The 12,787-nt window shown below is 33.4% G+C and overlaps 1 protein-coding gene across 1 annotated transcript in view; it reads left to right on the top strand.

Moving 5' to 3' along the window:
- The window catches only part of LOC134277936 (sister chromatid cohesion protein PDS5 homolog B-like), a 40,055-nt gene extending 28,665 nt beyond the window's left edge, over window positions 1-11,390 (top strand). Inside the window, exons 22-33 of the mRNA XM_062760235.1 lie at window positions 908-1,044; window positions 2,210-2,333; window positions 2,466-2,670; window positions 3,084-3,198; window positions 3,701-3,833; window positions 4,316-4,438; window positions 4,909-4,965; window positions 6,519-6,664; window positions 8,712-9,227; window positions 9,471-9,590; window positions 10,069-10,200; window positions 10,760-11,390. Coding sequence (XP_062616219.1) covers window positions 908-1,044; window positions 2,210-2,333; window positions 2,466-2,670; window positions 3,084-3,198; window positions 3,701-3,833; window positions 4,316-4,438; window positions 4,909-4,965; window positions 6,519-6,664; window positions 8,712-9,227; window positions 9,471-9,590; window positions 10,069-10,200; window positions 10,760-10,856 — 1,905 coding nt within the window. The 3' untranslated portion in view covers window positions 10,857-11,390. The remainder of the gene's footprint in view (window positions 1-907; window positions 1,045-2,209; window positions 2,334-2,465; window positions 2,671-3,083; window positions 3,199-3,700; window positions 3,834-4,315; window positions 4,439-4,908; window positions 4,966-6,518; window positions 6,665-8,711; window positions 9,228-9,470; window positions 9,591-10,068; window positions 10,201-10,759) is intronic.
- Window positions 11,391-12,787: the final 1,397 nt, after the last annotated feature.

The raw sequence follows: 12,787 nt of genomic DNA, 5'->3' as shown, positions 1-12,787 counted from the left end.
TGTATATCGGTTTTTGATTTCCATGAACGGTGTTGCCGTTGTTACTAAAAATAGAAATTTCTGTGAAATTCTTTCAAAATGCTACTCCTCCTACAGCTTTCGCCTGATTTCAATATAACTTAGCACACAAGTACACTACACTAAGATACATAATTCTGTGTATCGGTTTTTGATTTCCATGAACGGTGTTACCGTTGTTACTAAAAATAGAAATTTCTGTGAAATTCTTTCAAAATGCTACTCCTCCTACAGTTTTGGTCTGATTTCAATATAACTTGGCACACAAGTACACTACACTAAGATACATAATTCTCTGTATCAGTTTTTGATTTCGATGAACGGTGTTGCCGTTGTTACTAAAAATAGAAATTTCTGTGAAATTCTTTCAAAATGCTACTCCTCCTACAGTTTTGGTCTGATTTCAATATAAATTGGCACACAAGTACACTACACTAAGATACATAATTCTGTATATCGGTTTTAGATTTCGATGAACGGTGTTGCCGTTGTTACTAAAAATAGAAATTTCTGTTAAAAACTCTCAAAATTCTACTCCAAATACAGTTTAAGTCTGATTATAATATAATGTGGCATGCAAGTAGACTACACTAAGAACATAAAGAGACTTAATCAAGGTTCATTATCCATTTTATTGCTGTGGTAAAGTTTCAGTTCCCAACTTTTCTCTTCCTTTCCTGAAGTACAAACCAGTAGAGCTTCAGTCTCCACAGAGACTTCTGGTTTCTCATCGTCTTAAAAAGTAGTTGTTACCATGTTACAGTGATATGTGTATTGCATTGAAACATGATTAGAGAAGATTAAAATGAATGTGACCTTAATATTAAATAATGTGTAATTCATGCTCTCTATTTTGTCGGCATTAATTATATACTGATTTGTGATATAGCTGCAGGCAATGAAGATGCTTGTTAGATGGTTAGAGGGTTTACAAAGCAATGCCAACAATTCTGGAACCTCCACATTACGACTGCTCTACACTGTTATCATTCATGAAGGAGACCTCATGGAAAAGGGCATGATCAAGTAAGTAGAAAATTTAGAATCACATTGAAAGTTGTTTTTTTTTTGTTTTGTTTTTTCGGCTCATCTGAGCTGAAACAGAAGTGAAATTTTCCCTGTTGTCTATCTGTCTGTAAACTATTACATTTAGAGGTTATCTGAGTCACGGGTGATTTATTGCCGTATTTTTTTTCCATACTGCTTGAATTAAAATTCAAACATTTCAACTTTGAAACCTCAAATGAATTTTGTCATACAACCTCTGTATGGAAAGGGGAATCAAAATTATGACCCCCCTCCAATGGTTTGTATTTAGCATCTAGCCATCTACCATAATTTTGAAATTTTTTTTGTTAATAATGAGCAAGAGTGTCTCTTCCATAATTATTTATTGTAAAAATTTATAACTATGGGTTCTGGTGTTAGGAATATAGGATATTACTCTACTGAGTATATAGTGAAAAATTATAGGGAAACATGTTTTTCATACTAATAGTCTTTCAAATATTTCTTCCAGAACAGCTGGGCGATAGGTCATATTTTGACACACTCAGTTTTGTAGATTAAGTTTTTATCATGATGGTATCAAAGGGTAGAATGGAGCCTAAAGTAGGTTGAAGTATTTAAGGCTACATAAAATTGAAATTCTGGTTCTCAGGCCCGCGCGCATCCATTTTGAGGTAGCCACATTGCTAATATTGTATTTTTGATAAAATAAAAAGTTGGTATTGCGGAGATCAATCCGGAAAAAAAAGTTCAATCCTAATTTTTTTCCTAGTTTAGTATTGAAATATCACTTCCGGTAGCCATTTTCAAAGAGATTTTGACTACTTCGTTTGAAAATACATTCAAAGACATTGCCTACGATGTTCACAAGCTGATAAGCAATGGATAAAGCAAACCTTTTGATCAGACATGGAAGGTATATCTGTGATTAAAAAAAATTTATTTTAAAGAAAATTTGAAAATTAAGAATTAATAAAATACCTCCCTCATCTACTTTATTGCCAATAAAATGATAAATAAAATGCCTCCCTCCCGCATCTGTTTTAGAGAAAATTGGCCTGAGAACCAGAGAATTAAATTTAGATAGCCTAATGGGAAATATTTTTACAAATCTTCTGTTAAAGACTCAGGTGGGCATTATACCTATGGACCTTTTCTTAAAATGCAAATTCATTTATTGTAGTAAACCAGAGTTAGCCAGACTGAGACTCCAGGCAGGATGTTGTATGTTGAAGCTAGCAGAATACAAATGTTATGGAGATTTAATCACAAGGGAACAATTTCAGGCCTTAGCTCTACTAATGAATGTAAGATCTTTCAAAAATTTTAAGTGTTTTATCATCTGCTATCATATGTACAAAATTCTAAATTTGCTGAATTAGTGTATAAAACCTGTTAGCTGATTGCTTTACTCTCAATGTAGAAAACTTGATTTACAGGATAGCTGTTACCGTGTGAGGCTCAACTTTGCCTTGAAATTGAACAAAGGGTTGCTTGTTCTGCGACTTCCATTGGAGTATATGAGTATATTTAGTCTGGCTGCTAATGATCCACTGAAGGAAAGGAAATTACAAATTAAGAACTTCCTACAGGCGAACATATCAAAAAGGAGGGATTATATCAAGCAGAATCCATCCATTGGAGGTATGTATAAAGTTCTCAAAAACGGCATATTGCTTTGCTGCTGTTTGTCGGTAGGCCTATCTGTCAGTCCACCAGCAGTTTCTGTTCATTTCAAATTCTTTTTTGGTCGGTACATTCGAGCAATTTTTGACAGAGTTCTGCACCTTGGATGTAGAAAAATACTAGTCATTTGCAGTTTCTGTTCAATTTCTTTGCAAGTGCACATATTGAAATGAAACTTGGTACACAGATAAATCATAAAATATATAGGTCAAGTTCTGTTTTGGGTATTGATCAATTTTTGACAAGATTTATCCCCTTGGACTGGGGGTGGGGTGGGGGAGGGGTAACATTTGTATTTCACAATCATCTCTTGTTTATAATGGTGTATGTGTAAATAAGTGTTTCACTTACATGTATATTTGCAATTTCAGCTCGACTGTTTCATTTCATGCCGGAGTATTCCATACCTTACACAATTCATCTGCTAGCACATGATCCAGATCTTCAGTCTCATGAGCATGTAGAAGTCCTCAAAAACATCAAGGAGTAAGTTAATCATATAACAAAGTCTCTGGCCTTTCATATAGTAAGCTGAGTGATAACTTGGATCGTTCCAGAATTGTACAAGCTAGGATTTCAGCAGGAATTACTACACACCAACTATTTTTGGTGATAACATTGCTGTGCCATTTGAGATCTCTCAGCTTCAACAAATTTTTGTTAAAATAGAAAATGTTCTTTTATCAAATACAGTGAATTAAATGTGGCAAGAAATATTCAGAATAAAAAAAAGTGTGATACTCACTGTATTTCTTGCACTCAAAAGTTGCTTTACAGTATTTTGTATGAATGACAGAATTGATAGTGGTTGGGTTATATTACTAACTGATTGCATCATTATTGCCAATGTAGTGTCTTTAGTTGCCTGTTTAGTAACAAAAAATTTGTTTCTCACAGACGGCTGCCCAACACCTTTCTTCTAATTGGTTTTGTTTTCTTGACAAGTGTTAGACTGTTACTTACTGTTAAATTTCTTATTTTATCTTAGGTGCCTATGGTTTATAATGGACCCCCTTATCAGTAAGAGTGAAGACTGCAATTATTCATTCTTCAGAAAAATGTTAGAAAACATTAAGCAGTGTAAGGATGCTCAGGATCCAGAGGATGAAGCGACAAACAAGGTCAGAGTTCACCACAATGGTGTCAGTATAAAGCAGCAAATCTCGTGTCTGTCTTCAAATGATCAAGATATATATTTCATGGTGTTGCAGATTTTTATCGGGAAGCTGATATTTCCTGGGAATTTGGCAAAAGAATTAAAGATCTCTGTTCTATAATACTCTTAATTGTAATTATTGTAATTGTCTGTCAAAGTACTTAGTTGCTGGATGACCAGCCTTCTATTTTTAAAATGAATTTGATATAAAGTTATCAAGATTAATTTGATTTTATATAAAAAAAAATTTCTTTCAAAAATCAATTTGCAGAGTGTCATGTCTCACAAAGATTGCAGATCGTTGCAATTTTTTTTTTCAATGTAATAAAAAAAAAAGTCTCTCTTAGATCCATAAAATATTAGTAATTTGGCACCTTCTCTGAAAATAATCAGAAGGGGGTATTTGTCGTTCTAGTTGTAGTAGTTAGAATGATATACTTTTTTCAGAAGCTGTATGCAGTCTGTGATCTTGCATTAGGTCTGCTTGTGAGTAAGGCCACACACATCACTTTAAAAGACACCAATCTGGAACCAGTCCTACCTGCCAAGTGTTTTATCAAACAAGCAAAGGTTTGTGTTACTTTTAGAGTCAAGGAAGTATTTGTTGGAAAGTATTTATACAAGACATAAACCTGTATATACACTGTAGGTGATACTTGAAGGCTCCAACTCCAATCTCAAAGTCATAGTTATGATGAGCAAGAGTGCCTCTTTCAAAATTGTGAATTTAATGGCCCCAGTTCTGGTGTTTGGGCGGGGCTCTATTGCTTATATAGTGAAAATACATTAATTCTTTGAAAATCTTCTTCTTTTCTTCTCTGCTCCTGGGTATTAAATAAACTAAGTACATAGTTATGATGAGCAAGAGTGCCTCTTGTGTCTAGGATTTTATAAATCACTTTTTCCCCGAAATACATCCCCATTAATGATAACATTTGAACATACTGGTTGCCCACAATTACTACCCTCATATATTTAAAGATGAAATAATACTACAGTATATGTAAAGAGTAACCTGCAACCCTTTTTCTTTTATACAGGGATATATGAATACCAAAATTTATGTTCCTAAAGAACTGGTGATGGAAGGTCACAAGGTGGGTGTATTATTGTATGTTTTGTCAGTAGAAGTTGTAAAATTGACTGAATCCTAGGTTATCGATGTTTTCTTTAGAGCCAAATCATACATATAGTAATAGTTACGTACGTAAGACACATTTTAAGGCCAGCAGAGTCACTCAAGTAACCTATTGCCCTCTGTTTCTGCTTGATGATGTGTACCGGTTGTAAAACTGAACATTTTTAGCATAACCTGCTTTTTTGGCTTTCAACATTAATGGATAAAGGGGAACAAAGTCTTCGAATATCATGCCTCCCTCCTTTAACTTAGGGGTGGGGCTAAAACTTCACAAATAAATGCAATCTTTACAAATCTTCACACCTAGACATGAAGTAGTCAAAGTGTTGGCATGATTATTGAAAGTTCATGATTGTTATAAGTTCTTTACCTGAATTATGAAATTTGAGGACCCCCTTGGTCAGGTTTTCTTGTCTTATGTTTGGGCTCCGAGATCTGATATTGAAAAGTCATAAATTGGTGTTGAAGTACGAATAAAGGTATTGGTGAAATTAGGTGATAATTATACAGGTACCTGTATGAAGTTTTTAGTCATTTTTGAGTTGGCTCGCGTAGCGAGCTACTCCCTGTCGACATAGCCGTTTCAGAGCTGTAAAATTTATCACGCATTCATCAAGGTGATCCATACGCCAAATATAATAGTTCTAGCAAAAAATGCTTTGGTTTGAGTGATTGTGTAAACTTAAGAGGTAAAAACAATATAAAATTTCATACTGTAACATTATTTATGCCTTCATGCTTTTAAAGAAATTTTTGATTAAATACCTGTATGATGTACAATTACTGTGTATGAATATATGTTCAAGCATGTTAGGCGGATCTAATCTTCCCATCTGAAGTTTATTTATAATTGACCTAGAATACTCCCTAACACAAACACCTGCTGCTCTCATTAGCTGCAGCTAGTTGTTGTTGAAAATCTATTTTTAGAATCCAGATTTGCTGTGGGAATCTTTAACCTGATTATTCCATAACACTGACCACTTCAGCTAATGTGCTTAAATTCATTATAGAATCCAGTCAAAATAATAGGGAAGCCCATTAGTGCCAAACTATATATATAAAGGAAAAGCAATATACACTTTATTTATGAACCGAACATGGATCAGACATATAATATTCAATCTCTTAAGATGCAAAATAAACTGAATATATTAAGGTATGGTGCCCAGATGTATGGAATAGCTCAATTGACTCGAGCGAGTCAACTCACAGGCCCTTCAGGCCTTTGATTATTTACTTCAGAATATGAAGCGTTCACATTTGGCCAAGGTTTTGGACTGAAATAGGTTAGGAATGCTTTAAGAATCAATGCAATACAAATTTTCCAACAAAGAATTGTGCCACTCTTATAAGGGATGGGTGGGGTGGAGTGGTTAAATCAACATTTGAAAAAAAAAAAGGGGGGGGCTGATTATTTTCTGAGACCAGACTTTTACATCTTATAGTGTAAAACTTTTAAATCCTCAAGATTTAGGAGACTTTAATGAACTTAAAACTGGACATTTGTAGAGGAAAGGCGTTCACGACTCCATATTGGCCCCAAGTGAACCAGAAATAGTGGCGTGTCCAGGACCGGTGGTTAACCCCCTACCTTACACCCCCCGAGAAAAAACCTCCAAACCAACAAAGACCAAGAAACTCAAAAAAGAGCAAAGGTATGGATCATTATTATTTTGGTACCATACAAAATTATAGCAATTTTAACATTGACATTATTTACTCAGGTAGAGTAGATATAATTTCAGGTATTATTGGCAGTGAAAATAAAAAGTTTAAGGATAAATATAAATTTCAATTATTTTTGGCATTTAAAATAAAAATATAGATAACAATAATTCTGTTAAAATAGATCCATACTGTATATTGGGTATTTTTTATGTGCTGCTAATCATTTTTACACATTTTGTAAATCCGTAAAAATTAATCTCAATTTCAAAATATGCCCCTGTAAGGCAGCTTATGGAGAGGGTTGAAATTTGCTAAATGCAAGTCAGTCTCCAAAGGTCAAGGTCAAAAGTACAAAGTTGCTGGTAACCAAAGGAAGGTCCTGTCACAAAGAATACACCTGTGAAATATGAAAGCCATAGTGCTAACTGTTCAAAAGTTATGGCCAAGGATAAAGTTTTCTAAAGGTGGGTCAAATTTGGTGGTCAGGTATCCAAAGAGAGATCTTATAACAAAGAAAACACCTATGAAAGCCATTGACCAACTACCCAAAAATTGTTAGCAATGTTCAAATTTTTGAACTTGGACACAAAAACACATCACTCTGCTAATTCATATCTCAACCAGGAACATGTACACCTGATGAAGTTTTACAGATAAAACATCGTATCAGTGCATTTTGCAAAATGAAATAGCATGTTTTTTGAATGATTTAAGGATATCCGATCCTCAGCCAGGAAGGATAACTCCAAAAATTAAAATATTTAAATTGAAATGCATCAAAATGAAGCTTGAAAATTAATTTTTTTCATGCAACAATTTTCATTTTATTCATCTTTATAAGATTCAAGGTTTTTGGAAGTCTTAGAAAAGGTCTTATAAGGCCAAAAAAATTAATCAATAGTTTCTCAGACATTTGTATCAATTTTATTGACATATAAAAGGGAAATAACTCAATTTTCTATTTTTCCAAGTTGAAAAAAGATTATTCCCCTTGAATCCAGTCGTTTTTATTAGAAAAACAATATAAAATATTTTATCAGTTAACTTTTAAATAAATGTTTGGAATAACATTATTTAACGTAGAATGCATATTGTAACTAATTTCAGAGAACAAAACTTAAGAATTAGTAGATATCATCATTTTACTGCACAAATGGCTTACCAAAAAAGGTGTAAAACCTGCTTAAAAAAAAAAAAAAAAAAAAAAAAAAGCCTGCCTGCCGCATTGAACGTTGAATTTTTTGGCCTGAGAAACAATTAATTTTTTTTGGCCTAAAAGTTGACATTTGTACCCTATAAAAGGGGAAAAATAATACAGTTTTAGAGAAATAAGATTTTCTTGAATCCAGTCTTAGATACTAATGCTTATTAGCATGGTATGAAATGAGAAGTGATTAGTGGTGTCTTGCAATGATAGCAAAAGCCTTTTACCCTATGTATTATAGAATACGTGACGAAAATAGAAGACAAAAAATACCAAATTAATCTAAAAATCATGGCAATTTCTCTGAATGCCTGGATACCTATCATTTTTTAACCTAAAATATATTTGTTGATCAATTTGCAATTAGAAAATGCATTGCTGATATTCCAATTTGCTTTTTCTGCAAAAATATTGGAGATTTGATAATTTTCCCTATATGATATGATTAACTTTGAAGAAATACTGTGGATAAATTTGCATGACTTTGTGGATTCAGAGATACTTTTATGATTATTTTTGATTACTTAACTGCTAATTTTATAAACCTGAGGATCGGACTACCTTAATTTCTGAAGTAAAAATCCAAACAATTGTTTGCCGATAAATTTGCTGCAATTTACAGCAGTAAAAATAACCTGTCATACAGATGGAAAAGCCTAATTATAGATGGAAAATCATAATAAATACTAGTTTATAGACTTAACAGATGGAAGCTTATATTTCTTGTATAGATGTTTCAGATGGAAGATTTAAAAGAAGTGTATAGATATGAAAGGGGTACATTTGTGACAAGATACATGTAGATTAAATGTTATTTTTGTGTTCTTCAGTGAATCTGATGTTGACATGGAATCTCCTGTTAAAAGTCCCAAAGAAAAAACAAAAAGACCTCGTTCTAAGAAGGAAAATATAGATTCTCAGGAAGAAAACCAAGTCTCAGGTGTTCCAAAAAAGCGAGGCAGGAAAAGTGCAAAGAAGGAAAATCTGACAGACAATAAAAAGACAGATTCTGAATTAGATTCCTCCAAAGAGTCTCAGGATTTTAATGTTCAGTGTAGTTCTTCAGATGTAGAGGAAAACTCAGAACAAGAACAAACTGTGAATCATCCCAAAAGACCAGGAAGACCTCCTAAACAGACAAATTCCAACTCCTCTTCTGCAAATTCCTCCCCACGCCGGGGGAAAAATAGTGATAATAAAGTGACGAAACTGAAACAAATTAACGGTGCTTCAAAAAAGACCTCTGTTACTGCAGCAAAAGACAGTCCTAAAGGGAAAACACAGAAGAGATCTGCACCATCTTCCTCTGAAGAATCATCTCCAGTCAAAAAAACTCGCCGTACAAGGTATGTTCCTCAATCTCAAGCAACAAATTTTTTTTTTCAAATTATGGAACCTATGAAGTTAAATCAAAATTGATCAAAACCATGTGAGCTAAATAAAAAGTATTACTATTACAATTAATTTTGTCTGCTTGATATTTAACTTTTATGAATATAATTTGCTTAGACAATATGTTGTTTTAACAATTAGTATTCAGTTGTGTAATATGTTCAGCTTCAGTACTCGAGCTTATATTTCATGACCAGGGCAACACCAGTGAAAAAAGACAGCTCAGAAAGTGATCCATCGTCACCTATAAGTATGGAGAGTGAACCATCACCTGTCACGCCATCCAAAAAATCAACCTCATCACCAGCAGCATCCAGGTAACTCCCATTATAATAGTCAGTATTATAAAATAACTACCGTAAAAGCAGAATTTTTAGCGAGGATTTAATTTTGGCATTATTAGCGAGGTTGATGGGATCGCTAAAATTGAATATTGCTAAAAATTAATTGCGTTTTATTTGTAAAAACTTCTTTAGTGAACTTTTTAAATTCGCTAAAATTACATCTCGCTAAAATAAAATACCAATTTTTTTAGGACATATCGCTAAATTTGTGTCTCGCTAAAATTTCCACTTATACGGTATTTTGTTTGTAAATCAATCTTCTTGTGCCCACCTTGTGTGAACAGTACAAACGGCTCATCCATACAATACAGTAATGCAAACTAAGCATGTGTTGATATTTAAGATAAACTTTATATAACCTGAGACATCAGGACCCAAGACCATAAAATGTGAACAGACTTCAGTCAAATTTTGATTTTTAGTATATTGAGCTTATCTGTAATATTTTTAGGAAAACCCTAACACGAAGTAAACTCCACTCAGAATCGGGCTCAGAAGGAAATAGTTCACCAGTTAAGGGCAGGAAAAGAGCAGCAACTAAACAACTTAGAATAGACCAGTTCAGCACCAAACCATCAAATGTGTAAGAACTCGGTTATATGGCTGTTTTCACTTTTTTTGTTCTTCAGTATTGTTGTATGCCCATGTCTTGATCATGACCTGCCATTTTATGCTATAGATAGGCTCTTCTGTCTAACTGTTAGCTTTGTTGTGCCGGTATTATATTGTGTACACCGTGAGACGTAGACTATCTTTGTCAGTTGGTGTGTCTCGTCATGGAAAACAAGAAAGTAGTTAAGTTAACCTCCTATAATAGTGGGGCTCCTTACTCATTGTGCTATACTTGGCCATTATTAGCTTGTTCAAACTTGACAGTGTTGACGGGATAACAATCAGATAAAGTTTTTGTTTAAAAATAAATTACTTAATGTCTCTTCTGATAATACAAATGTGTAATGAGGTCAATGAGAACAAAAATTGATATTTTGAAATAAATCTCTATGGTAATCATGACCAGAAGGTGGTTCTGGGGGAAATGTATAGCAATACAGAAGTAGATTAAGATATTTATTTACAGGATTGTTTTATGAGCTTGGTCTCACCTTGAGTAATTTATGTGAAATGTGTTTCACTAATTTTAGGAGGAGAGCTAAAACTCTAGCCAATGGAAGCTTAGATGGAGACAGCCAAGAATCACCATCATCAGCATCAAAAAGAGGAAGAGGAAAGCGGAAATGATGCTCTGTTCTTAGGATCTTTTAGTTATAAATGGCAGCTCTTGTTTTTTATTTTGATGACTCCTGTGGTTGTATCAGCATCTTTAAGAGTATATTCTCTGAGGTTTTTACAATGTGAAAACTGTTAAAGTTTTTACATTTCCTAGCATTGTTTCTCTACATCAAGTGTACCATAATGACTTCAGTGGGCATGTACTTTTTAGTTTGAAAAAGCTATGACCTTGTTCTGGAATCAAATTTTTTAGCAAGATATTGTACAGACAGAAGGTTTTAGTTACCTCATTCGATCTGATGGTCACTTACAACAATGCCACTAGATAGGGAAACTGATTAATGAGGAAAACCCTTCAATTGATCCCACAAGACATGCATGTAAGACTGTCACTCTTTCCTGAGAGTATTTGTGTTATTTATTTGTGATAGTATGAGATTGAACTTTACAAATTACACAGATCATGTGCGGAAATATTAAATTGTATTTTAATTCAATTTTTACATGCATTTAATATGAAATAAAAACTTGAGAAAATCTGGAGTGAAATGTGTTGGCTTGCAATGTGTATATGTACTGAAGGGTAATAACATGTAGTCTCTTTACATCAATCTCAGTAAAGTTATATACCTGTAGAGAAGTCTCATTCTTGTCATTATGTTGGGTTTGGGCAGGAGAAAAATGACTTCTGTATGCCACTGCCACATTAAGAAAAATTACCAAAGATATTCAATGTCGGTAGCCCATCTGTGCTTCAGTCCATCTGTACGTCTGAGGTCTCTTGTCTGGAGCATTTCTTCTCTCTCCTTGGCTCAGTCTGGCTTATAATTCACCCACAGAGTCTCTCTGGGTATAGGGTGCGAAGTGACCTTGAACCTTGTTTCTAGGTCTAAGGTAAAGTTTGTAGCAAAATGTTATGTAGATCCTTGTCCGGAGCATATCTTCTCTCTCCTTGGTCCAATGTGGCACTTCACTTGCAGATTTCCACTGATCAATGGATGTGCAGTGACCTTGACCATTACATTTTAATATTCGTTGCTGAAATTCGGGCCATTTAGGCCACTATCTCAATAATATCTAGTTTAATACAAAAATGCCTTCAGCGTTTATGCAAATTTCTTTGAAAGATGTTCATTATTCACCCAAGCAATAAAAAATGTTATCGCATATATTTAAAGCAAAACTGACTTCAAAGCTAAAAGAAAGTGGGCGCTTAAGATGGCAATTCGGCAGGAAAAGTGGCTCATAAAAAGAATTAAAAAATATCATTGATTTATACATTTTTTTCCAAAACATAGCCAATGAATGTGTTGTAGGTGAATGTAAAATGGGCAAATATTCAGTTAAATATGTTTGATTTTATTTGAATATGCACCTGAATATAAGGGTGTGCAAAAATCGACCTTTTTCATTAATTTCATGTTTCTAGGTCTTCTCTCCAGGTTTTAAATGTGTTATCTGGTATTTTTAACAAAATTTATTCCAGTTGTTTAAAAAATGTCCTTGTACCAAAATCTAAACTTTTTTCCATTTATTTTCTGGTAGAAAATTGACCAAGTCCGATTGTATACGGCTTTGGCTTTAAATAATGATTTAAATGCTAGCTACGTATAGTGTCCCGCGGTAGCTACATTGGTTTGTCGCTGGATTCAAACTATATCGAAGCAGCATTTTAGGTTCGAATACAGTGATTTTTATATTTTATTTTTTTTTTTAATCTTTTTGCTTATAATTTTTGAATTGGTACTGAAAGAAATACTCTTATAATATAGTTACTAATTGTGTTTCATAAATTATTTTACATTAATTGTTTTATTTTTCAATGCGTTCACATTTTGTTCATTTATAGTGTTAACGTTCCCAAATAGAGATAAACATACATGAACTTGCAATTACAAAGTTACACCTGATGAAAAAATATTGATTGTATTTAAAAAAAA

The sequence above is a fragment of the Saccostrea cucullata genome, unplaced genomic scaffold (assembly GCF_032062105.1).
Source record: "Saccostrea cucullata isolate Sc308-1 unplaced genomic scaffold, CSIRO_AGI_Scuc_v1 ctg965, whole genome shotgun sequence".
Classification (NCBI taxonomy): Eukaryota; Metazoa; Mollusca; class Bivalvia; order Ostreida; family Ostreidae; genus Saccostrea; species Saccostrea cuccullata.
The sequence above is the reverse complement of the archived record's forward strand: the minus strand, read 5'-3'. Positions and strand labels throughout refer to the sequence as shown.